The 20906-nt window shown below is 36.2% G+C and overlaps 3 protein-coding genes across 3 annotated transcripts in view; 2 read left to right on the forward strand and 1 right to left on the reverse strand.

The window, feature by feature from the left end:
• The window catches only part of LOC146131809 (uncharacterized), a 28885-nt gene extending 27350 nt beyond the window's left edge, over positions 1-1535 (forward strand). The window contains exon 28 of the mRNA XM_083396618.1: positions 18-1535. Coding sequence (XP_083252744.1) covers positions 18-307 — 290 coding nt within the window. The 3' untranslated portion in view covers positions 308-1535. The remainder of the gene's footprint in view (positions 1-17) is intronic.
• Positions 1536-2313: 778 nt separating this feature from the next.
• LOC146131810 (carbonic anhydrase 1-like) lies at positions 2314-11499 on the forward strand. The gene is made up of 11 exons (XM_083397064.1): positions 2314-2359; positions 3868-4028; positions 4923-5099; positions 5546-5705; positions 6198-6245; positions 6770-6934; positions 7669-7820; positions 8546-8608; positions 9060-9172; positions 10174-10357; positions 11395-11499. Exons 1-11 carry the CDS (start codon positions 2323-2325, stop codon positions 11497-11499), a joined length of 1365 nt encoding a protein of 454 aa, XP_083253190.1. The 5' UTR covers positions 2314-2322.
• Positions 11500-12781: 1282 nt separating this feature from the next.
• LOC146131811 (annexin A7-like) lies at positions 12782-19911 on the reverse strand. The gene is made up of 7 exons (XM_083396668.1): positions 19745-19911; positions 18309-18403; positions 17658-17792; positions 16488-16637; positions 15519-15689; positions 15015-15203; positions 12782-13668 (listed from the first exon to the last, which is right to left on the reverse strand). The coding sequence occupies exons 1-7, from the start codon at positions 19872-19874 to the stop codon at positions 13546-13548; spliced, it is 993 nt and encodes a 330-aa protein (XP_083252794.1). The 5' UTR covers positions 19875-19911; the 3' UTR covers positions 12782-13545.
• Between the last annotated feature and the right edge of the window lie 995 nt (positions 19912-20906).

Raw genomic sequence — 20906 nt, forward strand, 5'->3', positions numbered from 1 at the left:
GCCGTTGTTTTCCACAGGCACAGCATACGGGAATGGAAACTACTTTGCCGTCCAGTCGAACTACTCCACCAACTATGCCATGCCCAGCAGCCAATCAGAGCGCAGCATGATCCTGGCCCGAGTTTTGACCGGGGATTTTTGCAAGGGACACCCCGACATGAAAGCACCCCCTGACAAGAAGGTGTCGGGCCAAAACTGCCGGCAGTACGACAGCGTGGTGAACGACGTTAGAAATCCAACCATATTTGTGGTGTTTCGCGATGCGTGCAGCTACCCAAACTATCTCATCACTTTCCGCAAGTTTTAATTGGCGGTTTTAACTTCTTAAAAAAAAGGATTGTAAATTGGGAGGTTTATTAAAAAAGGGTTTATTGTAGTTATGAAAGGGTTCGGAGCATTTTTATGGATGTTTTTTATTATTAATGTTGGAGGGTAGTTGTCTATTTAATGTTGTTGGACGAATTTTTTTATTTTCATTTCTCAAAGAGTGTTTTTCTGTGTTTTTCCCAGAGAAGATTTCTAAGTTGCTTTGTTTCAGCTCATTTTACATTTAAACGTAATGTCTTCACGTGTTTTTTAGTTTATTTTCTTTAAGGAGATTAATCTCTAAGTTTTATTTTTTTGGTCAAATATATTCGCCCTACTGTTTTTAAATGACTTGACTCATACAGACGAGTTTACCGGTTCTGGAAGTTTATTTTTATGACGAGGACTTGACTTGAAGTTGACTTTCTCCAAATATGACTTGCCTTGTTATTTATTTGAAAAGACTTAACTTAAGTAATTTTATGAATGACTTAAGTCACTTATAAATGACTTGTTCACAACACTGTATTAAAATTGGTTTGGTGTAGTAGTGTTATGCTTGTCACAATATTCCTCACAAGCTGTGAGTTATTAAACTAAATATCGATTGATTTTGTGGCTCAAGCTTTTCATTCTTATTTTGACCAACTGTGGATGCAATCCAAGGCCTAGATGACGAGTTATAAAAATTGCAAAACTTCAAAGTATTACGTTTTGTACTCTTACGCTGGGGTTGTAAGATTGGTTATTTACGATGTACGTAAGATATATTTTTTCTTAAGTGCTATATAGAAACAATTTTCTGTTTAATATGAATAACACTGAATTAAAATAAGAAAAAAAATGTGCGTGTTGTGCTTTTATTAAATGTAATTTGTGTTAAGACTTTATTAAATGTAACGTGTGCTGTGCATTTCCTTATGTGCTTTTTTATTACTTAAGTGTTGCGTTTAATTTTCACTCTGCAGTATTTGCTCCTCGAAGTTCATTTTCCCGAGAGTTTTTTCTAAAGCGTTCCAATATGCATTATATTCAAGTAAGTACGCCGTTCAGTTTACATTAGTTTGCAATTAAAGTGTCTAGAACAAAAAAACCGCTGCCGTTTTTCCGTTTTACTACCTTTCTCACGCCAAGCTGTGTTACTTCTTTAAAGTTTGCTGACCTGTAAAAAATCGATTCATACGCTGTAGTGGGTTATATGCTGCAATAAAATATTGTACGTTAAATGATGAGGTCTGCTAGTTTTTGATTGTTAGTTCAGCACCAGGCATTGTGTAATCTTTTGTTTATCCCAAGTGTTGTGATAATTTTTGGCAAAGATTTGACTTCGTTCTTTGCTGTAATGGTAAATATGCATGCGAAATTAGTCTAATTGCGCGAGCGGTAAGAAATGCGTTTATTTGTTTTAAATTTGCAAAACGTTTAATTTAAAGAGGTGTGTATAGCGCATAAGGTGCATATAGGAATATTTTTAGTCTATTTTCCCATAAATTGCTCTTTGTAGACTTTATGAGTCACACGCAATTGACAGCAGTGCGCATAGCGCTTATGGATTCAATATATTTCCTTAAAATGGAAAAAAATCAAAGGAAAACTAGAAGTCACCCCCTAATTGTTGTATAATAGTGAAGATGCGATGCATGTAACTCGCTATTGTTCTGTGTATAAACACTTGATACTGTGGTCGAAATCAAAAGTGTCACTTATATACTTGCACGCCCTATTTCGTACTTCGAAAATACAAACAAATAAAAACAAAGTTTAATCAAATGTTTTATTAAGAATTATTTTTAATTAGACGGTACACTTGTTCGATGGGGCAAATGTGGCGACATTGATGGATTCGAGACAACATTGGGATCAGTTTGCGAGGTTAAGTAATAAGTCATGTTTATTCGCCATTTGCGAAAAATGTAAATGAGATGAACAAAAACATACGCGAAATGGCTGAATCAATGAAGGGTAGCTAAATAAAGAACGCAAAAACTAAATGCTAAGGTAGTCTATTTACAAGTAATGACATTTATCAAGACGTTAGCCATTGCACACCAAAATGTACAATTACAGAATGCCAGGAAACACTAAAATAGGTTTCTATAGATAGAAGACACCAATTGACAATAATAGCTGCCTGTAGTTTATCTGTGGAATGGATTTAGACTGGCCAATGGCGCTATTGTGCTTAAGAATAAACCGGCGTTCGCAAAAGTAGCCTAATTCCTGTAATTAGGGTCGACCAAGCAGGAAATTATCTCAATACGGTAAACGTGGATTCCTTGTAACGTGCATGTACCTTGTCTATGCGGAGTCTTATTATATAAGGCGCATGTAGGGTACAATGCAGTACGGTAAACTGAAGTCAAGGTATATTCGCGATATTCAAGCATGATTTTTGTTAGCTTAATGTTGCTGTTCGGTGTTTTTGGAGCGGCTTTTGCAGGTAAAACATTTATTTCCTAGACATATTCAGAAAGAGTTGGTTATTGTACTTGTTGCGTGTTATTAGGTACGGACTGGTTCCTAAATTACCCCCTAAATCTAAATCAATATGTAAACTTATTTGTTATTATAACAGAGCAGGTGCGTCTAATTTTTTTCTACGAAATATTGAAAACGCGACAATTTATCCTATTTTTAAAATCCTGAATTTTGACTTTAAATGCATTTGTTTGAAACCTCAAGCAAGTGATATATTGTATATTTAAAATTGATGCAAGTTTGCGGCAAAGCTGATTAGCTGTGTTAATATATTTTTAATATTTCAAAATTGTTATCTTATAAGTAGGGCGATTATTTTTTGACTTGTCAAAAAAAATCAAAATTTTGTCAACATTTACACGTTAGGTCACAATTTGTCAAAAGTTTCAAGTCAAAATCGAATAAAAATGCACATAAATCGTTCACAAAAGTAAAAAAAAAAAAAAAAAAAAAACTATAGTTAGCTTTTTGAAATTCGTCGTTCAGTTTTTTTTAAAAAAAAAAAAAAAATATATAAAAAATAATTTTAATTTTTCAGGTCAAAAAATAATCGCCCTACTTACAAGTTTAAAAATTCTATAATGTTTAATTTTAGACGTTTTTAACGTTAAAGTAATTTCACACCAAAAATATAAATCAAAGGAAAAAATTACTGCAGAAAAAAAAAAATTACTTGTTACAAATACGAACCAATACAAGGCTTTGCTGGTAGAAATAATTTAACTCTTACTTATGATTGAAGCCCTTATGGCCTGCAAGTCATTTTTCAATCGAATACGAATATACGGTTTGGAGTACAAAAACTTTTGTTTTTGATATTGGACTGTACGCGGCGATATAATATCTTGATGTGTTAAAATCCTTTGACTTTAAAAAGTTTAAAGCAATATGCTTCGAAGTTACTTGTTTCGCTATGTCTAAGCATAGCTTACTTATTAAAAGAATTAAAAACAATTACTCTTGGCGATCAATAATATCTTAATGTGTAAAAATCCTTCGAAAATTCTTTGAAAAGCAATGTGCTCCAAAGTTACTTGTTTCGCCAACTCTGAGCATAATGATTGAAACAATTAAAAAATTAACATCTTTCTTCAGATTGCCGCGGTAAGGAGTACGTTGTGATCGGCGACAAGGAAATGCGGATCTTCCGTCGCAAGGCAAGCTACAGCCAAGCTCAGAGGAACTGTAAAGTGTGGGGGAGAGAGTGGGGAAGTGGAGAGTCGGGAAGACTCACTGTTGTATCGGTGAGTTGTTTAGATATAATAGAGCTAGGGGTTCTTACACTGGGTTTCATGTGGACTACTTTCAGAGTATAAATGCCTTGATCAACACATTTAACAATATTTTTTAGTAGTTTTTTATTGGCGCTTTTTAAACACACAACTTAAATTGAAAAAAAAAGAAAAGTTCTAAGACTATTCAAAAACTTTTTGTAGGATTTTATGCGTAAATTAAATCAATTTTTTTTGAAAGACTTTTCTTCAATTATTTTGAAATAAATTCAAAGACTTTTTGATACGTAAATGGGCCCATAATAATTAAAATCTTGGTTTATAATTTGAAATAAAGAATTAATATTCCAAATAAAAAGAGTTGAATTAAAAAAACGCTTTCGCGTTTTCTTCTTAACAAGTTTAAATTTTCAGTTTCATTTGTTTGACCAATAACAACATATTTCTTAAGTCTCATTGTTTTATAGCGTCATCCCCTATTTTTTTTCGTTCCCGTGAACCACTTAAGGCAAAAAAATTAAAAAAGACGTCACAGATTGACGTCACAGGACAAATAGACTTCGTAAATCTGGTCCAAAATGTGAAAGTGAATTGGAGTCTAAATACATTCAGCGCAAAACTGTTTTATTTAGAAAAAGATTACTTTTTAAATATATACGAATACTTCAAGTGGGCCTTTATGGACCCCCTAAAACTAGTTCACTGACCCCCAATGGGTTCATTGACCACAGTTTAAGAACCCCTAAACTATCATAACAGTGTTCAAAAATGTCGTTGCTTACAATTTTTGCATTTTGGTATTCTTATGCAAACAAAAGGAAAACGAGAAAAATCTCGTTTCGTACCATTTTGTAACTTTGGTATTTCTCATAGAAAACTTTAAAAAACATTTGATTTTTTCTTTAGTCGAGCGACAAGCAACGTTGCCTGGAAGAAATGATATCAAGTCCGGGGGTTTACCTCCAGTCCGACTGGTATTACGTCAGCAAGTTTGCGGCCGGGTTTTACATCGGTGCGAATGATATGGCGGTTGAAGGCAGTTGGAAGTGGTTAGATGGAAGCACCGTGCCACACACAGGACAGGTATTTCAGAGCTTATGAGTTATGACAATAGTCGTGTCATGTTTTTTGTAGTCTAAGACAGCTTAAGGTTATTGGTAACGGCATATTTTTTTGAATAACAGCTAACAAATTTTACGCTGCACATAGGCTTGTTTTTAAGATCCCGATACAAGTGCAAAACTGAGTATAAGCAAGACTTTTATCAATTTTTTTAATTTCGATTTTGCTGAAAAAGAAAAAAACGTTTTGCTTTTAATTAAACTTAAAAAAAGTCAAATCTTCTTTTGGTTGTTTTAGGCGAAATTCCAGAATTAGGGTTTATTTATTACTTTATTTATCTATCAAGGTCAATCATATTCGTAATCCAAATAAGTAAGCAATACATAGTTTTAAATTTTTTTTAAATTTTAGTTTTGCCAAATAGAAAGGAAATTTAGCTAAACAACCTCTTCTATTGGTTGTTTTAGGAGGGATTCCAGAACTGGGGTAAGTTCGAACCAGGGTCAATCAGCCCCAGTATGGACTGCGCTAGCATGTTAATACGTGACATAGGTGAGGATGGGTACCGCCTTGGGAGTTGGGCGTCCATGGCTTGCTACGAGAGGATATTCTACACTTGCGAGAGAGGTTGGTTAGACTATGAAGTACATTTTTGCTTAAAGGGGGTTAAAAGTTTTTTTTTAAGATGACGTTTCAAGGTTTTTATCATAATTTGACAAGTAATGTGAAGAAATTTGCTGTTCTCCAATGAACTCGTGCTTAAATATGGAATGAAATGTAGAAAATTGTTTAGAGATGACGTCACAAAGTTTTCATCATATTGTGACATCATAGCAAGTTATCTAAAGAATCCTACTGTCCCTAATGAATTTATGCGTAAAATAACTGCAGATGACTCTAATAACAAATGTAGGCTTTTTTGGAAAGCGACTTTTAAGTACTTTCGTCAAGGTTTTAAAACTAAAACACACAAAGTGGAAACAATTTTTTTATTTACGTAAAGATGGATTAAAAATGTGATTGGGGGGTCATGGCGTGGTGAAGATACAACGCTAATAAACGTATGCATTTTGTTCTGTGTTTCTTTATCATAACAGTTTGGTTTTATCTTTCTTCTAGATATTGCCGAAACCCGGATCTGGTCATACGACAACAACGACCATGGAAGTAAGTGGAATTAACTGATTTAAACCGCCGCAAAGTGGTCTTTATAATTGTTGGCTTGACGTCCTTTGATAGGTCATTTAAGTGACTGAATACTGAAGCCCATATAAAAAAGGTAGCATTTTTGTACGTTCGAATAAATCTTTATTCATTTTTAACATCGTTCGAAATGCTATGTACTTCTATATGGGCTTTAACATTCCTAATTATTATGTCTAATTCTTTTTAAAATATGAGAAAAAAAAATAATTCACATTCCAAGATTAAAAACTGCGTGGGATCGTTAATGATTGCTGAAATCCCTGTAACAATTTGCTGCCGGATTTCTACCGTAGTGTTGAAGAGTAGCATACTATCACTTGGCATGGGGTATCGATATTACCAGGAATCCCTAAACCAGGGGTTCCCAACCTTTTGTGCTGCTCGTACCCCTTTGTCAGGTCAGAGCGTTCGTCGTACCCTCCAAAAATTCTGCATCGGCTATCGATGTCATCAAGCATCCCTAAACCTCAATCATCCATTTTTAGTCCAGCCATCATCTTGGGGGAGCAGGTTCCAGTTCTGTGGGGGGTCCCTACAATCCCCCATTCCCCTCCGCCCCTCCCCCTTCGCCAAGCCCTGTGACGTTACTGGGGGAGTGCAAGGGTGGTTTGGCGCCTCCCAGTGGAAGTTCAGCAACGACGGACGTCACGGTAAGTTATGACGTCAGGTTTTGACGACGTGAGTATTATGGCTTTGCTAAAAGATAAACCGCTTTTGAAATTCCCAACCGAAACAAATTTGTTGGTTTTCCAGGCCAATATATGAATGCATAAATTTATCGGATTATTAAATGTATTTGATGTTTTAAAATACTTAAACTCGTGGCCTTATTCACAAATAACTTGTATTTCTTAAAGCATAATGGCTGTAGGTTGTAATTAGTCGTAGAATATAAGTCCATACAGAAGTAGGTAACATTTTAAACAGTTTAAATCAATCTTAATATATTTGCAACATCCTTTTAAAAAAACAAATATCCCTTTTAAACTTAAAACCGCTTAATGGATGTTACAAATTGCTGAAAAGCTGGTGTCAGATTGGTAATAAATCTCCAGCAATTCCAGCATAGTAATGGGCGAGTAGCCTATGACTACTTGGCAATCCACTGTTAGGCTGCGATACGATAATATGAGATAACACTACTAAGTTTGCCACTGTCACGCCAAAATTGGTCCGGTTGGAGCGATTTTGGCGTTGGAACAGCCGCTAAAACAGGTATGACTAGGGCTATGGTTAGGCCGGACCAGTTTTGGCCTAGCTGGACCTATTTTAGCGGCTGTTTCAACGCCAAAATTGATCTGACTGGATCAGTTTTGGCCCCGGACCAAATTTCGCGTTACATGTCAACCTATATTGCTAAAGCACCCTTTGTTTTGCGTTGCAGTGCGAATCGACATTTCCCCAGCAGGCTCGTTGTGGTCCAGGTTTCATGGAAGCTCCGAACAGCATTTTGTGAGTCACATGATCTTCCATGTCGGAAGTCAGTCCACCCAGGGATCAGAGCATTCATTGTATGGAAGGAAATACGCAGCTGAGGTGAGAGTTTTTTGCGTGTAGAGCTGTGTTTAATGATTTGAACTTCGCAGTATAATGGCCGGAGGTTTAGGTAATTAGGATGTAGTAAAAATATCAAAGCTCATACACCATTATGCAGCATTCTGTGAACGTTCCGAATAAATCCTGAGATAATGACTGGAGGTTGTAATTTGACTTATAATATACATAAAAGTCCATACAGGAGTAGGTAGCATTTTGTGAACGTTTCGAATAAATCCTAAGATAATGGCTGGAGGTTGTAGTTAGACGTAAAAAGAATATCAAAGCCCATATCGACGTAGGTTGCATTTTTAACGTTTCGAATAACTCTTTATTTATTTTCAACATCTTTTCAAACTTAGTTTTATCCTTTAAAGCACACCTGGTCAAACTACGCTCAGAGGGCCTGGCCTGGCAAGTTAAGTCATTTTGGCTCGCGGCTCATTTTACGTAAAACTTTTTCAAGCAAAAATAGTCCCTGTTGTTCTTATCGTTTTTATGATTAATAAATTGAACAAATTACACTTTTAAGGCATCTTCACCTAAACATATTTACATGATTATTTTAAAAGGAATTAAAGGCTGTATTATGTGTGTTTTTAATTCCTTTTCGGCCCGGCTTTAGGAAGTTTTCTGTTTCTCAAAAGTATAGTTTCATAATGTAAGTATCGCTTTATTTCGGTTAATAATTGCCTTTCATTTAAACGTCATGTTTCATTTTGCAGCTTCAAATATTCCACGATGTAGGGAGCGATGGCAGACGACATGCTTTGTCGTTCCTGTTTTTGGTGAGTTCATTGCGACGATATTTTACTTTTTTGTGTGTGTTTAAACATATTTGCGTAAATAATTTAAATAGGCCTCTAAAGGTTAATGTCAGTTTCAAACTTTATCTTAAAGCAGCTTTTTAAAATTCAATCTTAAAGTTGTTTAAAGAGCAGGTAAAATTTAGAATTATCATTCCATGAAGGAAACATAAAGATTTTTTTTTCTGAGTAATGCGGTATTTATTTATTTAAACCATGCAAGCTTGGTAACGAAATCATTTGAACTGCTTTAACAAATTTCAATCTTAAACCAGCTTTTAAATGTAATCGTACGGTTGCTAATGATCCACCAGAGCAAAAAATATTTTAAAGTTAATATTGATGCAAAACGAAATGTCATGTCTTTATTTTAGAGCTGACAAATTTTATATCCAAATAAATACAATAAATATTTCGCTACTTGTTATCTCAGGAACGCTCGTCGCCTAGCAACAATCGATGGAACTACGTCATAGATCAAGTGACGTCAGTTTCGAAGTTGGGGTCGAGTTCTACCTTCACGGCGCCAAACGGGTTCCTTACGTGGTAAGTGGCCATAAATATTAAGCTGCTGCAGGCCGGTGATACATTAACTAGAGTTAAAGCAGTGCATCTTAAACTTTTTACACCGCGGACCCTAATTTTTGTTTTGCTTTGCGTGGACCACGGTTGACAGGAAATTTTCAGAGATGACGTCATAAATTGACGTCACAATACAAATAGACTTCAGAAATGTGCTAATTTCAGGCCGAAAAATGCGAAAGTTAATTGAAGTCTAAATACATTCAGTACAAAACCGTTTTATTTTTAATTAAACATTTCCCTTTGTAAAAGTGAATAGGCCTACTTCCTAAATGAACACTAATATTTCAATTATGCCTTCATGGACCCCTTAGAACTAGTTCAAGGACCCCAGTTTAAGAACCTACGAGTTAAAGCATACATCCAGACGTTTGTTAAAATATTGTAACAACCATAATAATCCCCATTTTAATGGCCTAAAAATATTTAAGTCTTCAAATTTTGCCACTGTAAATGATTAATATTATCCTAAAATGAAAGCACATACGGCAAACCATTCCATGCTGCTTTAAAAGTACTTAATTGGCTCTGCATGAGCATTTTATGAGAATAAATATATTCGCTTCCACACAAAATTATACAAAACCCTAAAACTACAAGCATTGACGTTGTTAAAGGATAAAGCAAGAATTGAAACGTTTACTTAGACAGCATGCAATATTTATTTCTTATAAAACAAGCTACTTTAATTTCTCCATATGATTTTTAATTTAAACACAGTAGCCTAATTCGTTCACACAGAGCCACCAGCAATATCATTTGCAAGTGATTAGTTACCAACCAACTTTTTCGATCTGAACTCTCAAGTCGGTAAACTTGGTTTCCGACCTCCAACGCCCAATAAATATTTTAAACTAATTGATAATACCTCCCCAAGCATTAGCAATACCAAGTAAGCCTACTAAACTTCCCGAAGTCATTTTATTTCATTCCCCAATACCTAATTATATTTTCTTTTCGTTCAGGTTGGTTGGTGACAGTTCGTCACGTGGTTACAGCAACGAGGCCATCCTGGGGTCAGGGGTCAGATACCTGGGGTCACTTCCCTACCCCCCGTGCATACAAAACGTACAATGGACCGTACACACCCGACACATAGAGTTGTCCACCGCACAGGTCAGTGTGTACAGTAGAGTCAAGGGCGGCGGTGTAGGTTAAAAATAACCAGAGTCCAACTTCAGCCAAATTTGCGGTTCCGTCCAGTTCGGAGCCCGAATAATCAGCCCTGATTTAAACGACTGATTACAATACTACAGGATCGGTCCGACTACTCCATGTCAAGTGGAAGTATAGGGACTTTTCATTTGGATACTAAGGCAGTGGTCGGTAAACTGTGGGCCGCAGAGCCGCTTTTAGTGGCTGCGAGTGACTTTTTTATGTAGTTGTGGGCCACGTAATAGCCGTACATTCATTGCACTTTGTTTTAAAAGAACATGTGTAATTTCTGCCAAAACTTTGAATGTGCATAGGTATGTAAACGCAATTTTTTTCGCGTTTTGCGCGTATATTCTTTGTTTTATGGTATGTTTTACATTATGGCATGGCGGTGTTTTGGGCACCAAGGCGCCATGTAATATTTCACCTTAGAATCTATACTGTTTCGTAAGGGTTTTACGCAGTGTGCCTTTAATAGCTCTGAAAAGATTACTTTGGGCCGCGACAAAAAAGTTTGCCGACCACTGCATAAGGGGTTAGCAGTGCCAATAATATACCTGGTCCATACAGATAGTAGGCAGCATTTTGAACGTTTCGAATAAATCTTTATTCATTTTCAACATAGCGTGGAAATTGTTTGATTATATTATAGAATAAATGAATGGCTTTCTAACCCAAAGGCGCCTAGTGGTTTATTGCATTGCCATTTTTCCTATCAATTTAATGATAACTGATTTGATGATAATGATATCTGTACGTTGAATTTTAGAAGATATTTTAAACAGAAACACCTTTCTTTTTGACAAAATGGCATTATCAGTGATCAGCAGCTCTGTGAAGCCTATTACCGAAATCGGTTATCTTAATATTCTTTCTAAAAGACACGGTGTTTAATTTTGAGTATGCTATAATTTTTATTCGGTACTACCTTAGCAGGGCTGGATCACATGTTTTACTAAAGTGCTTTTTAAATATTAGTTCTACGTTTAAAAGGCGCTTTATAACTGAGTTTTATTTTACACAATTTCTAGTTTTTCTGGTTGCGGCAAGTTAAAATGGAAGCAGACCTACCAATGTACAACAACTTCAGGCCTATTCAGTACAGGGACAGTTTTCTTTGCCTCGCTACAACGTAGGGTAAGTTTGTCAGCTGTTGTCCTTTCATATTTACGCTAAAGCTGTATGACATATAAAAGGAATAAGTGTTAGTCCCTTTCCCCGCCGTTTCACGCGAAACGGCCTTGCAAAACGCCTATTTGTACTTTTAGCACTCTTTTTAAAATTTACTTGAACATTGATTAATGTGCAAGTTATTAGCAAGCATGTTGCACTGAATATGTGATATATAAAATCACCTTGACCCTTGTAAGATAAATGTCGACCTTAATTCGTGATCAGTAACAGCAGAATACTCTAGCAAAGCTAGCAATTCAGGTCAGACACTATTAAAAGTGGATCTGAAAAGATATATATATATATATATCGCCAGCAAAAGGCATCTTTATTTTATTTTAATTCGAATGAATGAAATTGCTAGCTTTCCTAGGGTATTCTGCTGTTATTAGGAAGGATATAGTAAGAATATCAAAGCCGATAGAGAAGTAGGCGTCATCTCAAACTTTTTAACCGGTTGAAAAAAAATTAAGAAAAATTCGAAAAAAATTACCTACTTCGGTATGGGCTTTGGTGTTCCTAGGGCTGCGGAGCCGGAGTCGGGACTCAGGTAAGACCACGTAAAACTACCCGAGTCCCAAGTCCGACATACGCATGCGCAGCACCAAATTTTAAAACCGATATGGCCGCCAAATAGAAATTGTAAAGGTGGAATATTTTCCAACCATGTATTGTGAGTGAATAAATTATACGACACCCCTATAAGTGGATTGCTGAATATCCACGTTATTTTAGTTTGGTAAATTGGTGAAATACAGGCTGTAGAGTGAGGGCCGGACTCGGGACTCGACAAAATTGCACATTTGCCCGGAGTCGGGCAAGGGTTATTTTTCTGCGTCTTACTACAACCTCCATCTATTATGCTACGAAGAAAGTATATCGTTTAATTAATCAAGTGTTAAAAACTACTATTAACAAGCATCCGAGGTTTGTGCAAAACCAATATCTGTTGACGGTGAAATATGGAGCTTGATTTGCAATATTTAGCTCTTAAGCCCCCTATAAGTATCACAACACTGCTGTTGCAGTAGGAATGTAAAACTTTGAACAACTTTGCATGTTTTCCGTTTTGCAGGTCGACTCGCGGTTGAAGAAGATTGGCGACGTGCGTTTTTATTGGTCAGGAGCGAAAGTGCGTGTGCTCAATGGCGGATTACTTATTCGTGGAGAAATATACTTTGTATATCGATTGGTGTCAGCCTTTACATTTCATGGGAGAGCAAGCATTACTATCGCACACATAAATACACACATACAGTAATACATTTATTATAGATAATTGCTATAATAGGTAGGCTAAGGCGAAATATAGGTAGAAAAAGGAGTACGGTATATGCTCAGGATTTAGGTCAAATAAACGACAAATATACAGGGTTTAAAAAATAAATGATAAGCTCGGTTTAGCAAAGTTTAGAAATCAAAAAGTCTACCACAACGAAAAAAAAATATACGAAAAACGAAACCAGACGTTATCCGCATTATTATGTCCACGTTTTTTATTCCGTAGTTTTCCCGCAATGTCCGCGTTCTGCCGGTTGCCTTAATATTCATTCTATGTATAACTATTCAGTATTTAACCATTATGCTCCGTTTTCAACCTAGAAGCCTAGAAGCATTTTTGTGTTAATGTAACAGCAATTCAAGGTATTGATTTATGAATTTAAACAAGGTGGTTTGAGAAAATGAATGACAAACGACAAAGTGAAACATGTTCATAATTTAAACTGCTTTCTACAAAAACGCTGAAGTAATTTGCTAAATATCAGCAGTTTTTAGTTAAAAACCAGTGAAAAAAATTTAAGAAAAATTTTATGAGAAAAAATAAAAAATAACACGATGACTGGACTTTTATTGATTAAAAAAGATGCTAAAAAAGATTTTAAGTCTTTTGCTTGATTTGCAATACGGTATTGTAAAAATCTCCGGTGTAGCATAGCTTGCTTAATCAGGCAAGGCACAAACGTAATTACAGAGCTGAAATTACGAGCGAAATCATCCGACGAACAAGTTTAATTGCCAATCAGGGCCAGAAGCAGCTTTTTGTAATCTCCACTCGTGTCACCAGATATGAACTTGTCGAGGGGTTGCTTGAAAAGCAACTTAAACTGCTCCTTGATTTGAACCATGTCCACCTGGTTTCAACACACGATTACTGGTATACAGTAGTACAAAAGTGTTGGATTTTTGTCAGTCTAAAAGAGTGCTAGTTATACTTTTGTGGAATTTGTCGTCTAAAGACAACAAATTGGCATTGAAAAAACATTAGTCCATAGCAGGGCCGGATTCAGGAATATATTGGGTGGTACAACAAGTTTTGAATGACCTAGTGTTTTCGAGCGATCTTGTGAGCAAAGTTCAGCTGAAATCACTGTGTTTTATTTTGCTAAAAACTTAGATTGAAGGTAAAGTTTTAATATTAAAGGCGTTGATCTGATCAGGTTGCCGATGTTTTGCAACGCACGATCAGTTACCGGAAAAAATAACAAAATTAGAAAATGCTGGACATTTTCCGGCCAAAATAGTGCAGGTTGCAATGATTCATCTAACAGCCAACGAACAGTCCTCCGGAAATCGTTCAGGACTCGAACAAAAGGTAAATAAAGATATGTTTTATGTTTTAGTTGCGAAAAAAGGCCTTCCGGAAGGTTTGTGTTTTGTAGATTTGAAAAAAGGTTTTTAGTGATTAAACTGTATTGTTTACCCAGGAGATAAATTTTCCAAGGATGCTAGAAAAAAATACGTTTTTGTCACTTATTAGAATGTCAGAGAACAACACTGACTATTAGACCTTGATTCTTCCAGTGGGCCTGAAGCTTCAAAAAATGCTTCTGCGGGCCAAAGCTTTTTACGTAAAGTAATATAAATAAAATAACTTGATTTACACCATGGGGGCCTATACGGGGTTCATGGCCCCACCCGAGTGTGTGATTTAATGGAAACGGAATAAACGTTTTGAAAGAAAAAAGTTTAATTAAAACAAAGCACTTCAGCGCCTTCTCCTTGAATGCATTTCGACTCCATTTCCGTTTCACATTTGTTGAACCGAAAACTGTGGGTTTCTTCAGTCTAATTTTAGACTGGGTTCTTTATTTTATTGTGAATTAAGGACCACTAAATTTGACGGACAGCGATGTGAAGCAACCACTAAAAAGACTAAGTAAATACTTTCATTCAATCGTTCCAGTAAAAATGAAACAACAGAAGTAACGTTACAAAAGTAACCAGAGTAAAATCGAGTAAAATTTTCCAGTCACAGTTTTAAAAAAAGTTCTAGGTAATAAAACAAAAAATGAAGAGCAAAAAGTAATCAGTAAAATTTTCCAATAAACTAAAAACTAAACAATAAAGGAAACCTTAAAAGCAACCAATAAAAGTAACTAATAAAAGTAACTACAAAAGTAATCACTAAAATTTTCCATTAAAAGTGAAAAGTAATTAATAAAGGTAACCATTTAAAGTAACTAAATAAAATATCTACCTCGCAACGCGTAACGACCACCCTTATAAGTGTGGAATCGTTGGTTCCAGCTCCCTTCATTGAATGGTAGAGCCTCTGTGCAAAGTAGACGGGAGGGCTCCGTGCGATCATCACAACAGCTTTAAGCGCTTCTTCAGCGTCGCCAGAAAACTCACTCTCAATCGACTTTACGATGTCCTTCTTCGCAACCTATGGGCGGAAGTTTAAATGGTTGTGGAAACGGTGAACAAGCAGCGTTGTACACAAGTCATTTTGTGGCGATTAAGTGCGAGTCAAGTCATTTACGAATCTAAATAAGTCCTTGTAAGACTAAGTAAGGATATCGAAGCCCATACAGAAGTATAAGTATCATTTTGTGAAAGTTCAGAATATCTCTTTATTCATTTTTAACATAGTATAAATAAGTCCTATTTAACTGATTTGCGAACAAAATACTCAAGTCAAATCATTTTCGATTCCCCAAAGCTTTGCTCAGCCAGGCACACCTGGTACAGTCAACTCTACCTTCTGGTATTCGCGGAAGGTGGCCCTCAGTTGCGGATAGCTCCTTGTGCAAAGGACCAGGTTGAATGCGGCTTCATCAGTCCCCAGCTTCTTCTCACCGGCTTTGTATAGGTTTTGTGCGTCGGTCGCCGCTTTCCCGTGATCCACGTCATTCGATTCGTCACGTGACGCCTGCGGAGGGGAATACCCGTGCGTGAAATTAAAAATTAAATTTCTATGCTGCTTATAGGTGGTTTACAATGTGATGCAATTTTTCAGTGGTTTATAATGTGATGCAATTTTTGTGAAACAAAACGGTCCTATAAACTAATGTTAACAGAATAATTTTAATGAAAAACACGGCTCCTCGGGAAACTATATTTATTTTATATTGACATTCATAATTAACATTCTATGTTGCTTACAACAGTGGTTTCTAATGAAAATTAGATTTTTCCCAAAAAAACATTCATGTAATAAGTTGCTACCAGGCAAAATATTAATGAAATACACCTACTCTGGCAAATATATTTCTCCTGGCCAAGTCGCCTTCTTCAGGGTGAATAACACTATGAACGAACGATGCCATTAACCCTAAAAAAGGCGACCTGAACAGTTCGACAAAACGTTCAAGAAAAAACATAATACCAGAGGACCGGGGTTTTTTTAATATAAGCAGAGAAAAAATAGAATGTTTCAAGCAAATCAGGCTAATCAATAACGCTCGAAAATCGCTATTCATTTGTACAACAAGGTTGTCATAGACAAAGATAAATGTAACAACATTGCAAGTTTGGTAACTTAATAGAAATAGTAGCGCCACCCTTAAGTTTTTCAACCACTGGTTTAAGGGAAAAAATACTACCACCTTCAGTTTATAGAAAAGGGTTTGTTTTCAAAAAACTACATACCCATATACAAAAGCGTGTAATGTGAGTAAGGTAACCTGCAATTAAGTGATGCAAAACACTCTTACGTTGTTAAACTTACGTTGTTGAATGATACCAACAAGTGCTTGTAATCCCCGCTCGTCTCACTGGTGATCGCCTTCTCCAATTCCTTCTTGTGAAGTTTCTTGTAAACTTCACGAATCTCCTTGATTTCGGCGTTGCTACGCGACGCTAGGATCTCGGTGAGGACCTGCAAAAAGGCGGGAAACGATATTTAAAATCGAATTTGAAATTGATTATAATAACAAAGACAGAAAATGACATTGAGAAATCGAATTTAAAAATGGCTGGAAACGATATTAAAAAAATTGAATTTGAAAACTAGATAATAAAAGAGCGGGAAACAATATATAGAAAATTGAATAAAAATAGGTCAACAAAAGGCGAAAAACGATATAAAAAAACGAATTTAATTTTTTTAGAAAAAAGGGTCGAAATCGAAATTTAAAAAAACGTTGGAAAGGGTGATAAAAAGGGCGGGAAACGATATTTAAAATAAGGAATTAAAAAAATTGGTAATGAGGGTTGGTATTAAACAATCGAAACTGAAGTGAATAAAAAGGCTGGAATACTAAAAGAATTGAATTTAATGAAGTTATAAGCGATATTGTTAAAGGATGTAAAATAGTAAAAGGGCACAAAATAACGTCTAAAGACACTTAGATTTACCTTAACGCTACGCAAAATCGATAGTTTACTCGGGTGTTACTTGTACGAAATGTACAACGGTTTGTGAAACACCGCCTTAATGGAGGTTTTAATGTCACACGAACCGTCTCTTTGGTTCCAGCCCCAAAAACAATGTTAAAAAAAAAAGATTTATCGTAAGTCTAAACCAGGGTTTTTTAAACTGGTGTCCATGGACCCCTTGGAGGTACGTGAACTAGTTTTAGGGGGTCCATCAAGCTCTAGTTTAAATATTAGTGTATATTTGAAAAGTAATCATTTTTTTAAAGAAATTAAAAATGAAACGTTTTTGCATTGACTCCGTCGTGCCTTCACATTTGTCGGGCCGGAAACAGCAGATTTTTTTTGAAGTCTATTGGTATTGTGACATAAATTTAAGACATCATCCCTAAAATTTCTTGCCTACCCTGTTCCACGTGAAGCAAAAATATTTTTTAAGAGTCTGCGGTAAAAAAAAGTTTAAGAACTCCTGCTCTAAACAGTTTGCGAAACCGACATAATCGAGGTTTTATTCCACACGAACCGTTTCCTTGGTTCCCAGCCCCTTCATAGCCCCATGTAAGCACTCAGCATCGTAAGTTCTCGGTGGAGTGAAGCAGGCGATCGCAAGATCCCGGAAGTTTCCCCCGAGCTCGGATTTCAAGTCGGCGAGTAGATCCTAGAAGGGAATGTGGGCAAATAGTTAGGAAGAAAAATGAAACGAGTAGTGCTATAAACGAATAGTCATCTATATAGCTTATTGGGTAGAAAAATATAGTTTATTGACTAAGTAGATTATTGAATAGGAAAATATACCTTAGTGACTATATAGCTTATTGAGTAGGAAAATATAGGTTATTGACTAAGCCAGGCTAACTTTGTTTTAAACATTTTATAAACAGTGAAAATAACCTTATTACCAATAATCGTATTTGGGAAAACATAATGAACATATTACTAAAAAATAAGTATTGGACAACAAGTATCGCAATTCGGTGTAATACCCAACAAAGTTTAGTTTACCTCCAGTGGTTAACCTGCTATTTCAGAAATCGCTTCGTTGGATCGCACATTATGGCTAACTTGCGTAAATTAATTCGGTATCGGATTTGCAGCGATACCACCCTAGTATCGGACAAATAGCGATACTTCCACGTGACACCGATCCAACATTATCGGAAAATCTAACACTTACCCTGCCGAAAGCTTGCTTGAATGCTGAACCGATCTCGGCACGTTGCTTGTGGCTTCGGTTCGCTGCAATTTCGATAATTGCCTTTTCGTCCGTTCCTGGGAAACAAAATATCAACAAATAAATACAAAGCTGCTTGTACTAACAGAATGAGCAAGCATTGGCGTCATGGTTGTTTCTCGACTCGCTCCTCTCTGAGCCTGTGCAGTTCAAGGAGCGACGGTCCCGGTATGACCAAGGTCGTGAGTTCGAAACTCACTGCAGGCTAGTTGTTTTTCTAGCCTGCCCTGCTTGCATCATTGATCTACAGATTCGGTGAGTCTGCGATGGCTTTCGGTGTACTTATGATATGTAAGCCGTAATCTCAAAAAGCAGCTTCAGAAGGACTAGACCTCAGTCATTAACACACATATGTGTGCATCTTTCATGAAATAAACACAATTCAATGTTCAATTTTAGACATCTCAGAACACAACCCCAAAGTTGGGCAACTGAGATATCCTAAACAATTGTTTAGTAAATTTAAACGTGTTATATGCCGCCTTCTTTTGCATTGACTTCTATTTAAACTATGGGAAGCAAATTAGCCTAGAAATTCCTGGTATTAGCATCCTTCTATATTTATACACTACACACTACACACTCTTCCATTTTTAAGAATAAAAGTTCGACAGGAAGTTTTATACCTGACCAGCGTTCTTCATGGCTAACAGTCGCCTTTTTAAAACAAATAGCCTAACCTTCATGAAAAAAAATGGTGACCCCTTAGTTCAGGATTGGCGACCTACAGCTCGCAGGGCAGACCAGGCTCACCAATGCAAATCATGCGGCCGCGACCTTTTTTTAAACTAAACACGAGGCCATTCGTCCAATTTTTTTTCAGCTACCTAAAAATATATATATTTTTTTTTCAACTACCTAAAAATATATTTTTTTTTTCAACTACTTAAAATAATTTTTTTTTTTCAACTACTTAAAATAATTTTGTTTTTTTTAAACCACTTAAAATAATTTTTTTTTTTCAACTACTTAAAATAATTTTTTTGGCGCTTTGCGCAAATCTTGTCTACCCATCAAGGGTAAATTGCAAAATACTTATCCCCGATTAACAGTCATTGGCGTTGTAAAATTAAGAAGTCTACACAGTCAAAATTAAACGGCCCACAGAGACTGAGTATGGTTATGGCTCATGCCTAGAAAAATGTTTCACACTCTGCCTTAGTTGATGATTAAGCCACAAAATATAATCACCGAGGCCTTTCATTGCTTTACGCAAAGCTTGAGTGTCCTCTATATTTCTATATATTGACTGTACACCCTACGACTTCTATATAACTAAGTTTGACGCAGCGTTCTATATTCGAGCCGCGTTCTTCACGGCTAATAACTATACAGTCAAAAAGTTGGCGTTTAAGCCATTAAAATATTAATATACTCACCGAGGCCTTTCATTGCCTTACGCAAAGCTTGGGCGTCGGAATCAGCATTGAAGCCAGAATAAGGCTTCACAGTTCCTTCACATTTCTCCAACGCTATCTCGATAATTCCTTTCGCAAGTTCGTCAGCCATTCTTTAGTGTACGTTCACTTTAAAAAGCTAAATTACTATAAACCTTTTCAAAACATATAAAATATAAGTTATAAACAAAGTAGACTATGATATTGGAGAAACGTTTTATGCCTGGCACAATATTCGCTTACGCTTAAACACGTTTCATTTGCACGTAAAAAGAAAATCGATTAATATCCTTTATTAGCTTCTTGTTTCAAAATTAAAAAGCAGAATGGCTTTAGCGATTGAGTGGTATGTTACGATAAGTAGGCGCTGGCTCTCAGGGCGAGAGCCGACGGCTACCGAAGTCACTTACACTTACACGTCCTTGTAGGTATCTGACTCCAAAGGAGCAGGCCGTAACATACCTGTCCTTAACTTCTTCAACTTGAGACAAAGTCACTTCGCTCGTTGAGTATAATTTACAAATCTCAGAACTTTTACAAAAACGAAATTACAAAACTATAAATTTTACAAGTTTTTTAAATACAAATATGTTTAAATAGTGTTTGTGCAACAGTCTAACGTCATCCATAATCAAACATGTGATATTACGACACAAACTTTAATAAACTGAACAACGCGGCTCATTGTTTCGAAAGATATGCGCCGCGTCTAAACTTTGTCGAATTGTTAGTTCTAAAGAGCAGTAAACAATCAATTGACTGTGACGTGGACAAGCTAGAAATATCGCGATCGTGATCGTTTTATATTGCAAACTGATTGGCAAAACAACCAGACATAAGCTCGCAAACTTAAACTAAGTCACAACTAATATGAAAGCGGGTATACCAGACATGCTTCCGTAAAAGGACAACGCCTAAAAGCTTGTGGTTATACAGGAAAGGTTATACATTGTCGTCAAACATTAACCTTTTCTTGCGGCAAGCTGTCTATCTCGCTTAACCAAACACGCCACAAGAGCGACATGTGGCTTATGTGTACAACAGCAGGGATAGAAATGTGATGAATATCACGTCCGCGTTTTTTCACATTACAACGACGTTGCTTCCAGCGACAATTATTAGCTTTTGTAATAGAAATAACACA

This window comes from Ascidiella aspersa, chromosome 9, assembly GCF_963924565.1.
Source record: "Ascidiella aspersa chromosome 9, kaAscAspe10.2, whole genome shotgun sequence".
NCBI lineage: Eukaryota > Metazoa > Chordata > Ascidiacea > Phlebobranchia > Ascidiidae > Ascidiella > Ascidiella aspersa.

Coding starts and splice junctions, on each gene's coding strand:
- LOC146131811 (XM_083396668.1), bottom strand. CDS start 19,874: ATGGCTGACGAACTTGCGAAAGGAATTATCGAGATAGCGTTGGAGAAA. Junction 17,793..18,308: donor TCAAGCAAGCTTTCGGCAGG/GTAAGTGTTAGA, acceptor ATTCCCTTCTAG/GATCTACTCGCCGACTTGAA. Junction 16,638..17,657: donor GGCTGGGAACCAAGGAAACG/GTTCGTGTGGAA, acceptor GCCTTTTTGCAG/GTCCTCACCGAGATCCTAGC.
- LOC146131810 (XM_083397064.1), top strand. CDS start 2,323: ATGACATTTATCAAGACGTTAGCCATTGCACACCAAA. Junction 7,821..8,545: donor GAAGGAAATACGCAGCTGAG/GTGAGAGTTTTT, acceptor TTCATTTTGCAG/CTTCAAATATTCCACGATGT. Junction 9,173..10,173: donor CCAAACGGGTTCCTTACGTG/GTAAGTGGCCAT, acceptor CTTTTCGTTCAG/GTTGGTTGGTGACAGTTCGT.